At 51.1% G+C, this 13055-nt stretch overlaps 4 protein-coding genes across 10 annotated transcripts; 1 reads left to right on the top strand and 3 right to left on the bottom strand.

The window, feature by feature from the left end:
- Window positions 1–168: 168 nt before the first annotated feature.
- On the bottom strand, window positions 169–3545 carry minpp1b (multiple inositol-polyphosphate phosphatase 1b). Of its 3 annotated transcripts, none has more exons than XM_086139164.1 (7): window positions 2976–3545; window positions 2394–2585; window positions 2112–2306; window positions 1930–2027; window positions 1499–1629; window positions 1276–1409; window positions 169–1206 (listed from the first exon to the last, which is right to left on the bottom strand). In XM_086139164.1, the coding sequence occupies exons 1-7, from the start codon at window positions 3406–3408 to the stop codon at window positions 953–955; spliced, it is 1437 nt and encodes a 478-aa protein (XP_085995290.1). In that variant the 5' UTR covers window positions 3409–3545; the 3' UTR covers window positions 169–952. The 3 variants fall into 3 exon arrangements, with proteins under 3 accessions (XP_085995290.1, XP_085995291.1, XP_085995292.1); XM_086139165.1 differs by having other exon boundaries at window positions 2394–2507; XM_086139166.1 differs by having other exon boundaries at window positions 1057–1206; window positions 1276–1422.
- Window positions 3546–3556: 11 nt separating this feature from the next.
- bbs1 (Bardet-Biedl syndrome 1) lies at window positions 3557–7443 on the bottom strand. Its single transcript, XM_086139163.1, has 7 exons — window positions 7167–7443; window positions 6336–6738; window positions 5880–6062; window positions 5681–5812; window positions 5451–5557; window positions 5262–5382; window positions 3557–5085 (listed from the first exon to the last, which is right to left on the bottom strand). The coding sequence occupies exons 2-7, from the start codon at window positions 6711–6713 to the stop codon at window positions 4261–4263; spliced, it is 1746 nt and encodes a 581-aa protein (XP_085995289.1). The 5' UTR covers window positions 6714–6738; window positions 7167–7443; the 3' UTR covers window positions 3557–4260.
- A 320-nt stretch (window positions 7444–7763) lies between these two features.
- lipf (lipase F, gastric type) lies at window positions 7764–11075 on the top strand. Of its 5 annotated transcripts, none has more exons than XM_086139170.1 (11): window positions 7764–7917; window positions 8779–8922; window positions 8989–9100; window positions 9193–9391; window positions 9463–9572; window positions 9659–9795; window positions 9875–10021; window positions 10106–10177; window positions 10372–10440; window positions 10504–10614; window positions 10682–11075. In XM_086139170.1, exons 2-11 carry the CDS (start codon window positions 8791–8793, stop codon window positions 10802–10804), a joined length of 1212 nt encoding a protein of 403 aa, XP_085995296.1. In that variant the 5' UTR covers window positions 7764–7917; window positions 8779–8790; the 3' UTR covers window positions 10805–11075. The 5 variants fall into 5 exon arrangements, with proteins under 5 accessions (XP_085995296.1, XP_085995295.1, XP_085995294.1 ...); XM_086139169.1 differs by having other exon boundaries at window positions 7898–8046; XM_086139168.1 differs by having other exon boundaries at window positions 7902–8046; window positions 8670–8922.
- On the bottom strand, window positions 11027–12983 carry ankrd22 (ankyrin repeat domain 22). The gene is made up of 6 exons (XM_086139173.1): window positions 12623–12983; window positions 12134–12325; window positions 11813–11920; window positions 11657–11734; window positions 11491–11589; window positions 11027–11419 (listed from the first exon to the last, which is right to left on the bottom strand). The coding sequence occupies exons 1-6, from the start codon at window positions 12641–12643 to the stop codon at window positions 11342–11344; spliced, it is 576 nt and encodes a 191-aa protein (XP_085995299.1). The 5' UTR covers window positions 12644–12983; the 3' UTR covers window positions 11027–11341.
- Window positions 12984–13055: the final 72 nt, after the last annotated feature.

The following is a 13055-nucleotide window of genomic DNA, read 5'->3' as shown; positions in this document are numbered from 1 at the left end:
GACGTGTCAAAAAAGGGCCAATCAAAAATCGGACAAAAAGACAGAAAACGTTCTCTTTTGCTGTGAAAAAAATATTTTGTGCACATATTTAAATATGTGTAGATCCTATTTTATATTGCTGGCTAAATGGCAGATTGAGAAATGGCGATACATTTTCCAAATGGAAAATTTGGATCAAACAGCTTCCTGCTTTATTTCAAGTTGAAACCTTATCAATTTGAATACAAGCACAAATTCATCATCATCGACAACAACTTTAACATCAGTGCAAATGTCAATCTCTAGCTAATAAATAAAAGGGTTGAAAAGTTTCCAGAATACAAACCTCACCCTCACACCCACATACTCTTATTGTGAAAATGCACACAACCATTGCTTTCCCATTAGGTCCTTGTAGCATTGAAGGATTCAACAGCTCCCAGCCTTCTTTATTGCTCTAATTAACCCAATCACCAAGAAAGCTTTTGTGGTGAAACAATAAAAGCCTCCTCTTCAGCCAAGCCATTCCTCTGCTGATGAAGCTTATCAACTCCTACTCCATCTTGCACGATTTGACTTGACACCATTTGAGTTTTGAGGGGTGGTGTCGACCAGCGACATTGCTGCACTGGCCCACTTGATGGCGCCGCTTGCAACAACAACCTCTGGGTATGATGGAGTGAAAATGACAAGAGGCCCCTTGTCTCCCATTTGTAAAAAGTGAAGTAGAGTTTTGTGTTTCTCCAGCAGAAAATAATCATACAGAATGACAATTGTCAGCTCACTTGGTGGCAAAGGGGTGTTGCCTACGTTGTATGCAAGCGACATTTCTGTGGTTGGAACGTAGGTTGCCAGCCTAGGGAGCGACAGAAGTTACGCACAAACAAAACATTGACATGAAATTTTGACAGCCAGTTTGTCAGCGTAAAGAGGATGCTCTGCCGATTGCCCACATGTGGCCATAAGGGACCAATCAGAGCTCGGTGTTGGGTCCGCGCCCGCCGGCCGTGCTGCTGCACGCCTTGTGATAATCACATCCATCCAGCAGGTGGCGGTACGCCGCACGCACGTCACGGTACAGTGGCGCGTCCTCGTGCGGCAAGCCTGGGAATCGAACGGGCTCCTCGTTAACCAGCAGCTGCAGCCGGGGGCCTCGCGCACAGTCCAACAGAACCAAGATCATGTTGGCCGCGTACGGCACCAGCAGACTTGAACGGAAATGGCGACCTGGAGAGGGCCAGGGGGGTCAGAACAGCTTTGGCTTCGAGGGGGTCAGGCGGGACAGCATTGTCTTACCGTCCTGCGTGTGGTAGTTGTCTGCAGTGGGTGGAGTCTCATCCTTGTAGAGGCCCAGCAAACTGAGGAGAGGGAGGAGCGTCTCGGCGTGGCCAATCAGGATAGAGGCGGGATCCGGCGGCGTGTCGGTTTCCCTGCAGATCAATCCTTTGGCATTAAAAAGTCCAGTCGCCCATCCTTTGGTGTATGCCGAGTGGCTTTATTGTGGCGGCGTCCGCCTGACCTGCGCGGCCGTCCGGCCTTGTCCAGGGTCCTGAAGATGTGATGGAAAAGCGGGCAGCTGGCCAGCAGGTTGATGGCATAGCCGTGCGCCCGCTTCCAGAACAACTTCAGGTCGCACTTGTACTCCAGAACCTGTTGGCACGGGGAGGCCCATTTATCAACACACTGCGCATTCAGAGTGGCCACAACCAGCGCTGAATGGTAGGTCTGCGTCGCCGTCGCCACATTGCAAATGGCCGAGCTGAGAATCTCCAGAAGAACTCCTCTCATATTTACAGCATCAGTAGTTATTTCCAAGGCTGAAATTCACAGTGGACCCTGCCTCAAAACATCGCACGCCTCTCTCCATTGAAAACAGTCGTTGGTGGGTAGAGTTGTCAACGTTAGCATGCAATTGTGTACATGCCAGTGTCCTTTTGTATTTTGGGGTACCTTGGCATCACTGGGCTCAAACAGGAAACACCAGGGCGAGTGCAGCGATTTGATGGCCAGCTCGTAAGCACAAAGAAAATAGGCCACATCCAGCAGATCTACGAGAGATGTGCTTGGTTATTTTTTTCCACTTTCTTCTCCTTCTTTGTGTGTGGGCGTATTGCCACGGTCGCCATGGTAACCTGGCGTGAAGTCTTGGAGAGGAAGGCCCAATTTGTCGGCCACTTTCTTCCTCAGCGCCTCCATCTCCGGGCCGCGCTTGAACTTGTCGACCTCGGCCAACGCCGTGCGGTTCTTCTCCACACTCTCAACATAACCAGGGCAACCGTCATAAGCGCGAAGCAGACCGTCATCCACCTGGTGGCGGTACTGCACCGCTACCGGACAGGACACAGACACACAACACACTGGTATTTTTCTGAGCTTTTCCTTTTTGTGGCCATACAGCAGAAAGAGAAGGTTACGTGTTATGTTGGCTCTGACGTGAAGTGCTTCCTGGAAGGCCTCGGCGCTCCTCACGCATCGATGCTTGGAGCTGGTCACCACTTGGATGCGTCCCCCGCGCACCGACTCCTCCCCTAACAAGGATGGAAACAAAGTGGAAAGTCGAGTCGCCAGCTGCTGCAGATCCTCCCGACCTTTGGCCACCAGCTGACCTGCAATAGGTGCACAATCAGATGTAAAATGGCTCCTTAGTGGCCACTTAATCATGGTGTGAGAGTCAGACAATCTTTGGGATAGAGATGAGTTTGTTGCTTGCTTTAGTAGTCAATTCAGTGGTTGGTTAGTCCAGTGTTTCTCATCCTTTAAAATCTGTTAGTATGTTTCTGTGTTCTAATTTTATTACACTAGAGCGGTCCCTTACCGCCCTCTATTGACGAGTTAATGTTTTGCTGGTTGATCAAATGCACAACAGACATAAATTGACGAACATTCAATTACTTTTTTTTTAAACACAAAACCACACTGGATAAGTCATAAATTTAAATGAAAGAAAGTCTAATGATTGAGTAAGGTGTTGTGTTGCATCCCTGCCCAGTACTCACCGTCCATGTCGTCGGTGTACCACATGTCCCAGCGGCGCAGGACGTCCCGGTTCCAGGCCGCAGAGCCTTCGCCTCGTTCGCCCATTTGGGCTTCTTGGGTCTGTTGTTGGCCATCAACTCTTCGCAGCAGGTTGCTGAGTTGGCGAATGGCGCGGATGTTCTTGACAGTCGGGTAGCGGCTGCCGTGGCGGACAACAGCGGTCAGGTGCATCGGGGAGCAACGCTCTCCGCTCGGGGTCCTCAGAAGCGATCCCGGGTCCGTGTGGAGCCTGGGCCCGGCGTTGAGCTCCACGAGCAGCCTCCGGTGCGCGGCGGAGTCCTCGTAGCGGGTCTTGGAGCCGAAATGGGCCGCGAAGTTTGGCACGTCCGCCGCTGAGCAGCCGTGGCGGCTCGACAATATCACAAAAACGACGTAGGTGACGACGAAGAGCATTTCTAAATCGGAACCAACCCTTCTGGACCTTTTGTTTGTGTCTGCTTTTTCGGCCTAATTCGTCTTGCTTCAAAGTGGCGCATTGTTGATCTTCCGGGTTGATGACCTTTCAACTCACGTGTTCGCTCGATTGTTGGACAATCAGAACTACGCTGTGGAGTTTTTTTATTTAAATAAACGTTTCTTTCCTTTCGCCAATGCTTATGTATGATACGGATCGAGCCACGGATTGACTGACGAATACCATTACAACTAATACAAAATTCGTAAACAATCGGTGAAACTGTCATGGCAACAAGCCGTGAGCGCCCCCTGTGGTGCGGACAGCAGAAGTTGCCAATGTGTTCTCCCTTTGAATTCAATGACAGCCTAAAAAAGGAAACTTTTTTTTTATCTGCCCTTACTGAGTAAACATGATTTGCGGGAGGGGGGGGGGGGGTGTTGATGTGAGAGTGCAACAACATACGACAGCAATAGAAGGTCAAATATCAACTTCAACCAAGCTGTGTTTGGAAACTCAAGCAAAACGGGGATTTGGAAAAAAGTTGTCATTTTGGAGACGTATGTACTTTGTGTACCACTTTTTGGCGATGTGCCATGAGAAGAGAAACCATGTGCCTTGGCTCGGTTACACTAAAAAAACAGAGTCTGATGCATTAAAATGTTATCTTGGCAAAGAGGAGTGTCAAAAGAAATATTGTTGGCGTCCTGAAATGCCATTTATCAACATTGCCAATTTTTTACCCTAATTTTTTACAGGACCGCACGGCGCCAGCTTCCTCGCCCTATAGACGCTTGACCTGGAAAGCGAAGATAAATTTAGCTAAATTAAGTTAAGCTAAGTCGAGCGTCTCAGTTGATTCCCTCGCTGACGGGCATGTTAATGTGAGCGGTGAGCAGCGGCGTGCTCTGCTCTTCATGTAGGACAAAAACTTTGATGATGTCAGAGATGCCTTTGTCACTAGTGCACTCCACCAGGGTCTGGACCGGGTAGACCAGTCCCGGCACCAGCAGCGGGATCTTCAAAAACGGGTTCCTCATCCTGTACAAGCTTTGGTCGTACAGGAAGCTGACTGCCAGATTGAGGATGGGCCGACACGCTGCCGTGTTCTGAATGTTAAGCGTGAGCTTGAAGGACGGACCCAGACCCTGGACCACGGCGTTCAGCTTGAGCGATCGCCCGGAACCGGACGACACCGGGGTCAGACTGGACTCCAGGGCCTTGGCGTAAGCCTTGGCTGCCGCCAGTCGCAGGCGGATCAGGTCCATCTGGAAGGCTCGGTGCATGGCCGTACCGTTCTCGCGCTCCCTCAGGGTCTGGTCCACATACAGTTTGGTCTTCTTGGGCACGTTGAGACGGATGCTCTGGGCCGCCGGGGGTCCGGGAGTACTGTCCCGGTCTTGGAACTCTACTGTCCTCTTGAGGATTTTCACCATCAGACCGCCGCCCTTCAGGGTCATGATGAGGGTCCCGTCCTCGCGCCCATAGCGCCCAAAGCAAATGGCGGTCACCGCGTCCGGAGTCTTGATGGTGCTCACCAGATTCTTGTCCTTGTATAAATGGACCTCACAGTTGGCAAGGCCCGCGAAGACCCCATGGAAGCCTCGAGCGGGGAGGTCCATGCTGGCCATGGTGCAGATGGGGGCCGGGAGGACCACCTTCCACAGCTTCTTACCCTAGACAAGCCACATGAGACCATCAAGGTTTTGGCTTTCTTTTGTTCAGACACACACAAAAAAAAAACTAAATTAGTCTTCAGACCCATCAATTGCTTAGACCACTAAATCAAGTCTTTAAACTCCTTCAAGTCTTCAGAGCCGGCAAGTCTGGAGTCCCTCAAGTTAGGCGTTACCTTCTGCGTGAATCCCTGCAGGTTCTGGTCCGTCGTTCCCACCACCATGTTCTTGCCGACCCTCACCAAGCCCACGGGATGCGACGACAGCTCCACGCAGTACTTGGGTTTGTCCAAGTCCCTGGGAGCAGACGCAAAGAGCTCAGGATCTTCTTGAAGCGGTGAATCCGTCCCAAATGTCAGGCTGACCTGCGCAGGATGTAGATGTTGCCGTTCCGACATGCCGCCGTGATGCGGAACTCCACGTCAAACTGACCCGTCACGTCCAGCATCGTGGGTGGGGCCGGCAGCGCCACCTGCAGCAGGATCATGAAAAAAAATAAATAATCCAGGTGGAAGGACAGAAAATTACAGACAGAAGGTCGGACTCAAGAGAATGACAGACGGACGGAGAGAATAAAGGGCAGATGGACGGCGACCTTTGCAAGGATGACGAAAGCCTCGGGGTCGAGCACGTAAAGATGGGCGCTCTCGGTGCCAATCAGCAGGCAGCTGACGCCGTCCTCGTCCGCCGTGCTTTTCTTCAGTGTGCCAATGCACGTGATGACGGTCTGAGGACCAAAAAACACGTCGTCTACTTGCATGCGTGCGTCCGTGTGCGTGTACATGCATGCGTACCTGTCGTTTGATTGGCTGCTGTTTGTGCAGCTGGACAAAGTCTTCCAGGTGCTCGTCATCCAGTGACAGGAAGTGGAGCGAGCGCACGGATAACGGGATGTCGGCCTTCTTCCGGAGGCTCTCTAACATCTCCTTGATGGCGGGGGGGTCGATGTGCCCCTCCCTGGCCTCCTGCCACACATCCTGACCAATCACAAGGCAGCGGCGGTCAAAAAGTGACCAATACGGAACAGGCGTCTGGTCAACATCTCACAATGCACCATTCTCAAATGGAGCTTACGTTTCCTGAAAAAAAAAAGATTAGCGCCAAGATACAAAATGCGGGTTGTGGGGACACGACAGTCGCGAGCCATCGATTAGCAAAATAGTCGTTGATTCAGTTGCTCATGGATTATTTGTCACAGCCCAAGCCACAAGCGTAAGATCGCCTGGTACTCACGAAGCAAAGACTCACACCTGCTCCAGTGTGTTGACGTCGAGTCCGGGCAGCGTGAACTTGAAGTAAGGTCTGAGGTTTTTGTAGACGTACACGCAGGGTCCGGATGCCACGGCCACGGCAGGAACGCGAGGCTCGTGCAGGTCCATGAAGAAGGACACCAGGCCGCACGGAAGGTCCAGGAGGACGCTCTCGCTGCTCAGAGCCGTGCCGCCGTACACCTTCAGCTTCATGGACGCCGCCGAGGCGCCGCCGCCTAGGTCGGCCACCACCAGGCGACCGTCACCGTCGCCGCTCAAGTCGGCCAGCGCCATGCAGGAAGTGAAGGTGCGCAGGCCGGCCACGGGGTCATAGTGGGCGTCCAGCCACTTGCCATCCTCGCCGCTCCACTCGCTCATGACTAGATGGCCACACGGTGTTTTGCTGCAGGACAAAACACGCACGCCGGTCACTTGACGTCCACACATTTGGAAAAAAAACTATAGGGAGATATTGACTTGTTGAAGTTTTCATCCGACTTTTCAAGATATGCAAGAGTAAATGCTTGGATTCCGCCTGACCAATACAAACATCCACGGCAGTCAATTAGTTAGTCCGCTATGATGCCCTCAATCTCTGCTGCGCCAACCATTGGGATTTAGACGAACCTCCTCGGAGTCTTGCCATCCTGGCCAGGAAGCAAGATATCTACCTGCCTCCCAAGCTCACCCACCCAACCATGTCACAAAGGACAAACAGTAGCAAAAAGGTCACGACACCCACGAGGTGATCCTCCCCAGCATGCCAATGATCGAGTACAAGAACCATGATGATGCACACCGACTGATCCCGTATCCCCCTGGTTGTCTCACCGTCGTCAAGGAAACCGTGCAGCAGCGTCTCCCCAGTGGTGCCGTTTACCGCGCTTTCGCAGTTGACAAGGCGACGTCTTCGAGTATTTTGGACCCAAACAACAAGAAAAAGTGGTCAAGAGACACACCGTCGCTGTTGCGCCTCTAATATCCCTGCTGCTTCTGCTCTTCTAATCCATAAATCCGCTTCAAGCTTCTTCGGCCAGTCGGCCGCGGTCCTTTTGTTATGACGCCAGTTTCACGCGACGCTTGTCCTTGCGTCCTTAGAGATATTAACCACTAGAGGGAGCCATAGCTGCCTTTCTTGCACGCATTTACATTAGTTTTCCCCTGCAATTAATTCATTGAATTCTTGACCGATTTTGGTACGGATCAGTATGTTGCAAACATCACACACCACACAAAGACAGCTTGTTTCACAAAAGAAACCATGGTTAATGTTAAGAAGGTGGCGTTGATCTAAAAAGACTTGTTCAACTACAGTATTTGAATCCACCGCGCTGTGGAGGTGACATGGCAGCCATTGAGCGGGGGAGGACGCTCTTTCGCACATTTTCTTGTACGAAGGCGTCAACATTTCATCCTAAAACCGTTAAAAGAACTAGAAAGCCATTCAGATTCCATCACACCTTTTTTAACGACTCGTGTTTTGTTTTCTAATCGACTCCTGAAGCTGTGAGCGTTGGAGCTTTCTGTGACGTCACATGCGGCGTCACATGATCAGGGTTCAAGCGCCTGATCTCAGCTTCCGGTGAGTGATCTCCTTTCCTCAATCGCCTCCCAAAAACTCCTTTCAAGTCGCACAGACGCACTCCGCAGTGTCTTGAATGGACTCTGGAGCCGATCCCGCCTGTTTGTCTATCTTTACATCAGTTTCGTGGTGAGTTTGCACATGTTTACGTTGTGTTAGGTGCGCCCTTCGCTTCACATTGACGTCATGTTTGCGTGGCGAGCAGTTCCTCTGCTCGTTTTCGTTTTTTTTAAAATTGTGTTTACACAAACCCAAATTCCACTGAAATTGTGACATTGTGTAAATCGTAAACAAGCAAAAATAGAATATAAAGTTTTGCAAATCACTTTGAACTTCCTCAATCTACTGTAATAAACTATAAAGGTCAAATATTTCATGTTTAAATTGATTAACTTTTTGGGGTTTGTGTGTTTATACGCAAACATACCCTTTAAAAAAAATTAATGTCAGTAACCCAAAACCAAAAAGTTAGGACAGACTGGTCCATGTTTACCACTGTGTTACATCACCTTGTCTTTGAACAACACTGATATGTAATTTTGGCTTTGCATGGCCGAGTCTAAAGTTGCTTTTGTAGATGTAGTGACCAAACGGTGTGAAGTGACAATCGTTTTCCGAAATGCTCCTACAATGATTTGTTGTTTACGATGATACTAATGCAGCGTGTTATACCGGAGACAAATTCCTTGTGTGTTCTACATACTTGGCAAATAAAGATGATTCTGATTCTGATGCTCTCCCCTTTTTGTCAGTCTCTGCCTGAGGGATCAAAGGTCACGTGCATTCAGTTTTGCTTTTCGGCCTTTGAGATTTCACCAGATTCTACATAACCTATGAAGAGGCGTGTGTGTGTTTATGCAGAGTGCAGACAGTATGCAGCGTATGCTTTGTGCAGTCTGGGCGGCACTGCTGTGCAGTGTGGCCCTGTGCGACTGGCCGCCATCAGCGGGGCGTCGCTCTATTGACACTCGGCAACCGTTGGACCCTGAAGTATACATGAACATTGTGAGTGTTTCACATGAGCACACACACACGACATATTACACGTTATACACATATTTGCATGCACAGACAGAAATCATCCGTCGGTGGGGCTACCCGGCGGAGGAGCATGAGGTGATGACAGAGGACGGCTACATCTTGACGGTCAACAGGATCCCTGCAGGACGCCAGCACGTGCAAAGTCAGTGCAACTAATAGGCTTAGGGTAACGCTATCTATCTGGAAAAGCTCGAAAAGTGGCTGGCTCGTATTGGCGACGTCATGTCAGCGCAGGTCCCCGAGGTGCGGTTTTCCTCCAGCACGGCCTCCTGGCGGCCGGCAGCAACTGGATCACCAACCCGCCCGAGTCCGCCCTGGGCTTCGCGCTGGCCGACGCCGGCTACGACGTTTGGCTGGGGAACAGCCGAGGAAACACCTGGTCCAGGAAACACCGCACGCTCACGCCCGACCACGACGACTTCTGGAAGTTCAGGTACGCTCGCTCGTTCACTGGCCGCCGCTCACCACAACCAACCGAGCGTGCTTTGGTGTGCGGCTGTACAGTCATGACGAAATGGCCCTTTTGGATCTTCCGGCGGTGCTGGACTACATTCTCAAGGTGACGGGACAAGAGCAGATCACTTACGTCGGACACTCCCAGGGGACCACCATCGGTAAAAGGCGCACACACGCATCGCTATGCATCGTGTCGCTCAAATGAAATGCTCACGTGGCGTGTGCGCGTCTTGTGTTTGGGCAGCCTTCATGGCCTTCTCCACGCTGCCACACCTTGCCGCCAAGATCAAATTGTTTGTGGGCTTGGGTCCGGTGGCCACGGTGGCATTTCCCACCAGCCCGATGAGCAAACTGGCTCTCCTGCCCGAGTTCCTGGTTTGGGTAGGAGTCTCGAAAAAGATTCACTGAAAATAAAAGGGATGAAGGATTCATCGTTCCCAACTCCCCTACCTGATTGAAGGACCTGTTTGGAAGGCGGGAATTCCTGCCTCAGAGTCACATGATCGAGTGGTTCGCCGAGCACATTTGCGCCAAACATCTGCTCGACGAGTTGTGTGGAAATCTTTTCTTCGTCCTGTGCGGCTACGACCGGCTCAACCTCAACGTGGTCGGTTGCGCCGTTCTGCTTTTTTGCCCTCGGTGGCCGACTTCAGCCTAGCGAACTGGTTTGTTGTCTGATGTTTGCTTGCAGTCTCGCACGGCCGTCTACACCACGCACTGTCCTGCCGGCACGTCTGTCCAAAATATGCTGCACTGGGCGCAGGTCAGCGCGCGCACACTCGTGGACAGAGAATTGCGGGCTTAGATGAGGGGAGGAGGCGGGGATCAGGGCGGCCATCTTTGTTAAGGGTGGCCCGCTGAAGCCTTTTCACGCACTGGAATCAAAAGGGGAAATTAATCATCGAACATATGACAAAGGGCGACACAATTTCAACTCGACTCGAAATGTTTTTGCAGGCCGTCACCAGCGGGAAGCTCTCGGCGTTTGACTTTGGCGCAGCGGGCAACATGAAACATTACAACCAGGTGAGGGAGCGCAAAAAAAGGAAACGTGAAACAAGCGGTGCCGACTTACCGTGTGCTCCACAGACCACGCCCCCCCACTACCACGTGCGCGACGTCAAGGTTCCCACTGCCATCTTCTCGGGGGGACGCGACACGCTGGCTGACCCCAAAGATGTGGCGTTACTCCTCACACAGGTCAAGACGCGTGTGCCCCTTTCTCCCGAGTGTGTATGCGTGCTTGACGGCTTTGTGTGACCTGCAGCTGTCCAACCTGGTGTACGAGCAACACATTCCACACTGGGACCATCTGGACTTCATTTGGGGTTTGGACGCCCCCAAGGTCATGTTTCCTGCCATCCTCAAGCTGCTGGAGCAGTACCACTAGAGGGCAGCACTCGCTCGCCGCCACACAATCATCACTTGAAGTTGTCGAACCACCAAAATCGACGTGCTGGGAACAATTTTTCGGTTTCACGTCAATCTTTTGTTTACGTGTTTTTATTCGCCGGTCAAGTTGGCGTTTTAATCTGCCGAACAGCGGACAAGAAAATGGGTCCAGCTCGGGTTATTAGCATCGTGATGCTGAATGCAGCTGGAATGTCACGTGTTACATTTCACATCATTGATTGATTTAATAAATACATTTGAAAAGAAAATGTATCCTGTACATTGGTGATCACAGTTTTCGATAAAATATCCACGCAACCAGTTTGTACTTCGAGCTGGCCCACGTGGATGCGAATGAGATTGAACTGGCCAAAGAAAGAAGAATTTGAAAAACCTTTGAAGATGTTGAAATTCAAATCAGAACTCAGCCAATGAGTAGTTTGATAACGACCAAAATGGAAAGAAAATCACAAGTCTGCTGTTATTGCCTCACACCACAAGGTGGCGCCAAATCCACCCTCCAGCCCAGATTGCGTCACAGCGTCTTCCTCAGCAGCCTCACCACCTTGGTGAACTTTAACCTCACGGCTATGTCCAGCGGCGATTCGCCGTCCTGAAAACCGGAACACCGCGTGAGACTCGCGACCCCGCGGCGAAAGAGAGTGCGTACGAGAGTGGACATACGTGATTCTTGGCATGGGGGTCGGCATCTCGGAGGAGCAACAGAGGAACTAAATGGTGTCGTTTCCTTAGACAAACGTAGTGCACAGCTGTGTTGCCTTTCTGCAGAGGGAAACGCACACACAGAGTTACACACGAGGTCGCATTTGCATCGTCATGGCGAACGTACATAATCGGCTGCGTTGACGTCCACGTCGCTGTCCAGAACTTCCTTCATCAGAGCCTCGTTGCGCCTCTGCTTCTGTAACTATACGCACACGTACACGTCACGTGATGATGTCACTCGATGACGTCACGTGATCATCTCATCATGCCATCGACGTGCCAAGAGGAAGTATCCCAGAAGGAGGATGGGCATGAGGAGGAGGATGATGAGGTGGTCCAGAAGGGAAAAGTTCTGCTTGGCCACGTAGTGAAGACACGTGCGATGCTTCTGAAACGCAGCCACGCAATAACGAAAACGATCAAATTCTGGTCTGGTCCATCACATCAGAAAGTCGGGAAAAAAAAATCTAGATTGTTGTTTGTCAAAGTAAAAATTTGCAAAGGTCTCTTTTTATTGCACCACAGATATATATGCGTTCAACCAAAGCCTCGCAACAATTCATCGATCGATTGCGTGACGGCAAGTGAGTCCGCGGCTGACCTTGTTGATCGCGCGCACGTCCGCGTGGCACTTCAACAGGAACGTGACCGCGTCCAGCTTGGCACCGCGGCAGGCGGCGATGAGGGGCGTGTCCCCGGTGACGTCATCCCGGGCGTTGATGCTGCTCGGGTCGCGGTCCACCAGGGTGAAAAGCTGCTGGATGTCACTGTCGTACGCAAACCGACAGGCTGGCTGCACGAGGGAAGGGCCAATCGGTTGACGGAGACAAACACGCGCGCGCGCACAGCAAGGCAACCAGTTGTATGACTTCCATTAACATCCCAAATGAACCCGCCGGACCAGTTCAACGCCCACGCATGCACACTAACTAATTCGGCGAGTCAAAGTCAAGTTTGAAAAGGGCACTTTTGGAATTACAAATGACGTGGTTGCCCTCATTCGCATTCTTCTCGTTTTAATTCGTCATACAAATGGCTTTTATCCATTGTTTCACTCACTGCGGTTGTGTGTTTGGTTAGTCGCGCTTACCTGCGAGTACACCTTGCCCATGGCCTCTTCCAAAAAAAACGCACAGGACGTCTGCAACACTTCCTGCACTTTCTAAATAAAACAGCTCATCCTTTTCAAAATAAAAGATTTTGGATGTGTCCAAATTTCGCAGGCTGCGTCCTTTAAAGATCAAATTTGACGGCCAATCGATGTAACTTCTGGCGTGTCTCCAAATCGAGCTTTCCAACCTGGCCTTCAATTTCGTCCAACTTGACGCCCAAAATTGAGAGTAGCTCGCGTGTGAGCGAAGGCTGCTGCAGGGCGCACTTTTTTTTCCACACTCTTTGTCTTCATTTTGCATTGTTTCACAAGAACGTCGAGTGAATGTGGCCGCGGTTTCAGCGGTGCACTGAAGCCACAGGAAGGAGGAGGCGTGGAAATTGCACACCAATTTGGACACTAATTTGTCCAT

Source organism: Hippocampus guttulatus, chromosome 19 (assembly GCF_054856545.1).
Source record: "Hippocampus guttulatus isolate MCC_2025c chromosome 19, RoL_Hgut_1.0, whole genome shotgun sequence".
Classification (NCBI taxonomy): Eukaryota; Metazoa; Chordata; class Actinopteri; order Syngnathiformes; family Syngnathidae; genus Hippocampus; species Hippocampus guttulatus.
Note: the sequence above shows the minus strand (reverse complement) of the source record. Positions and strands in the feature narration are given on the sequence as shown.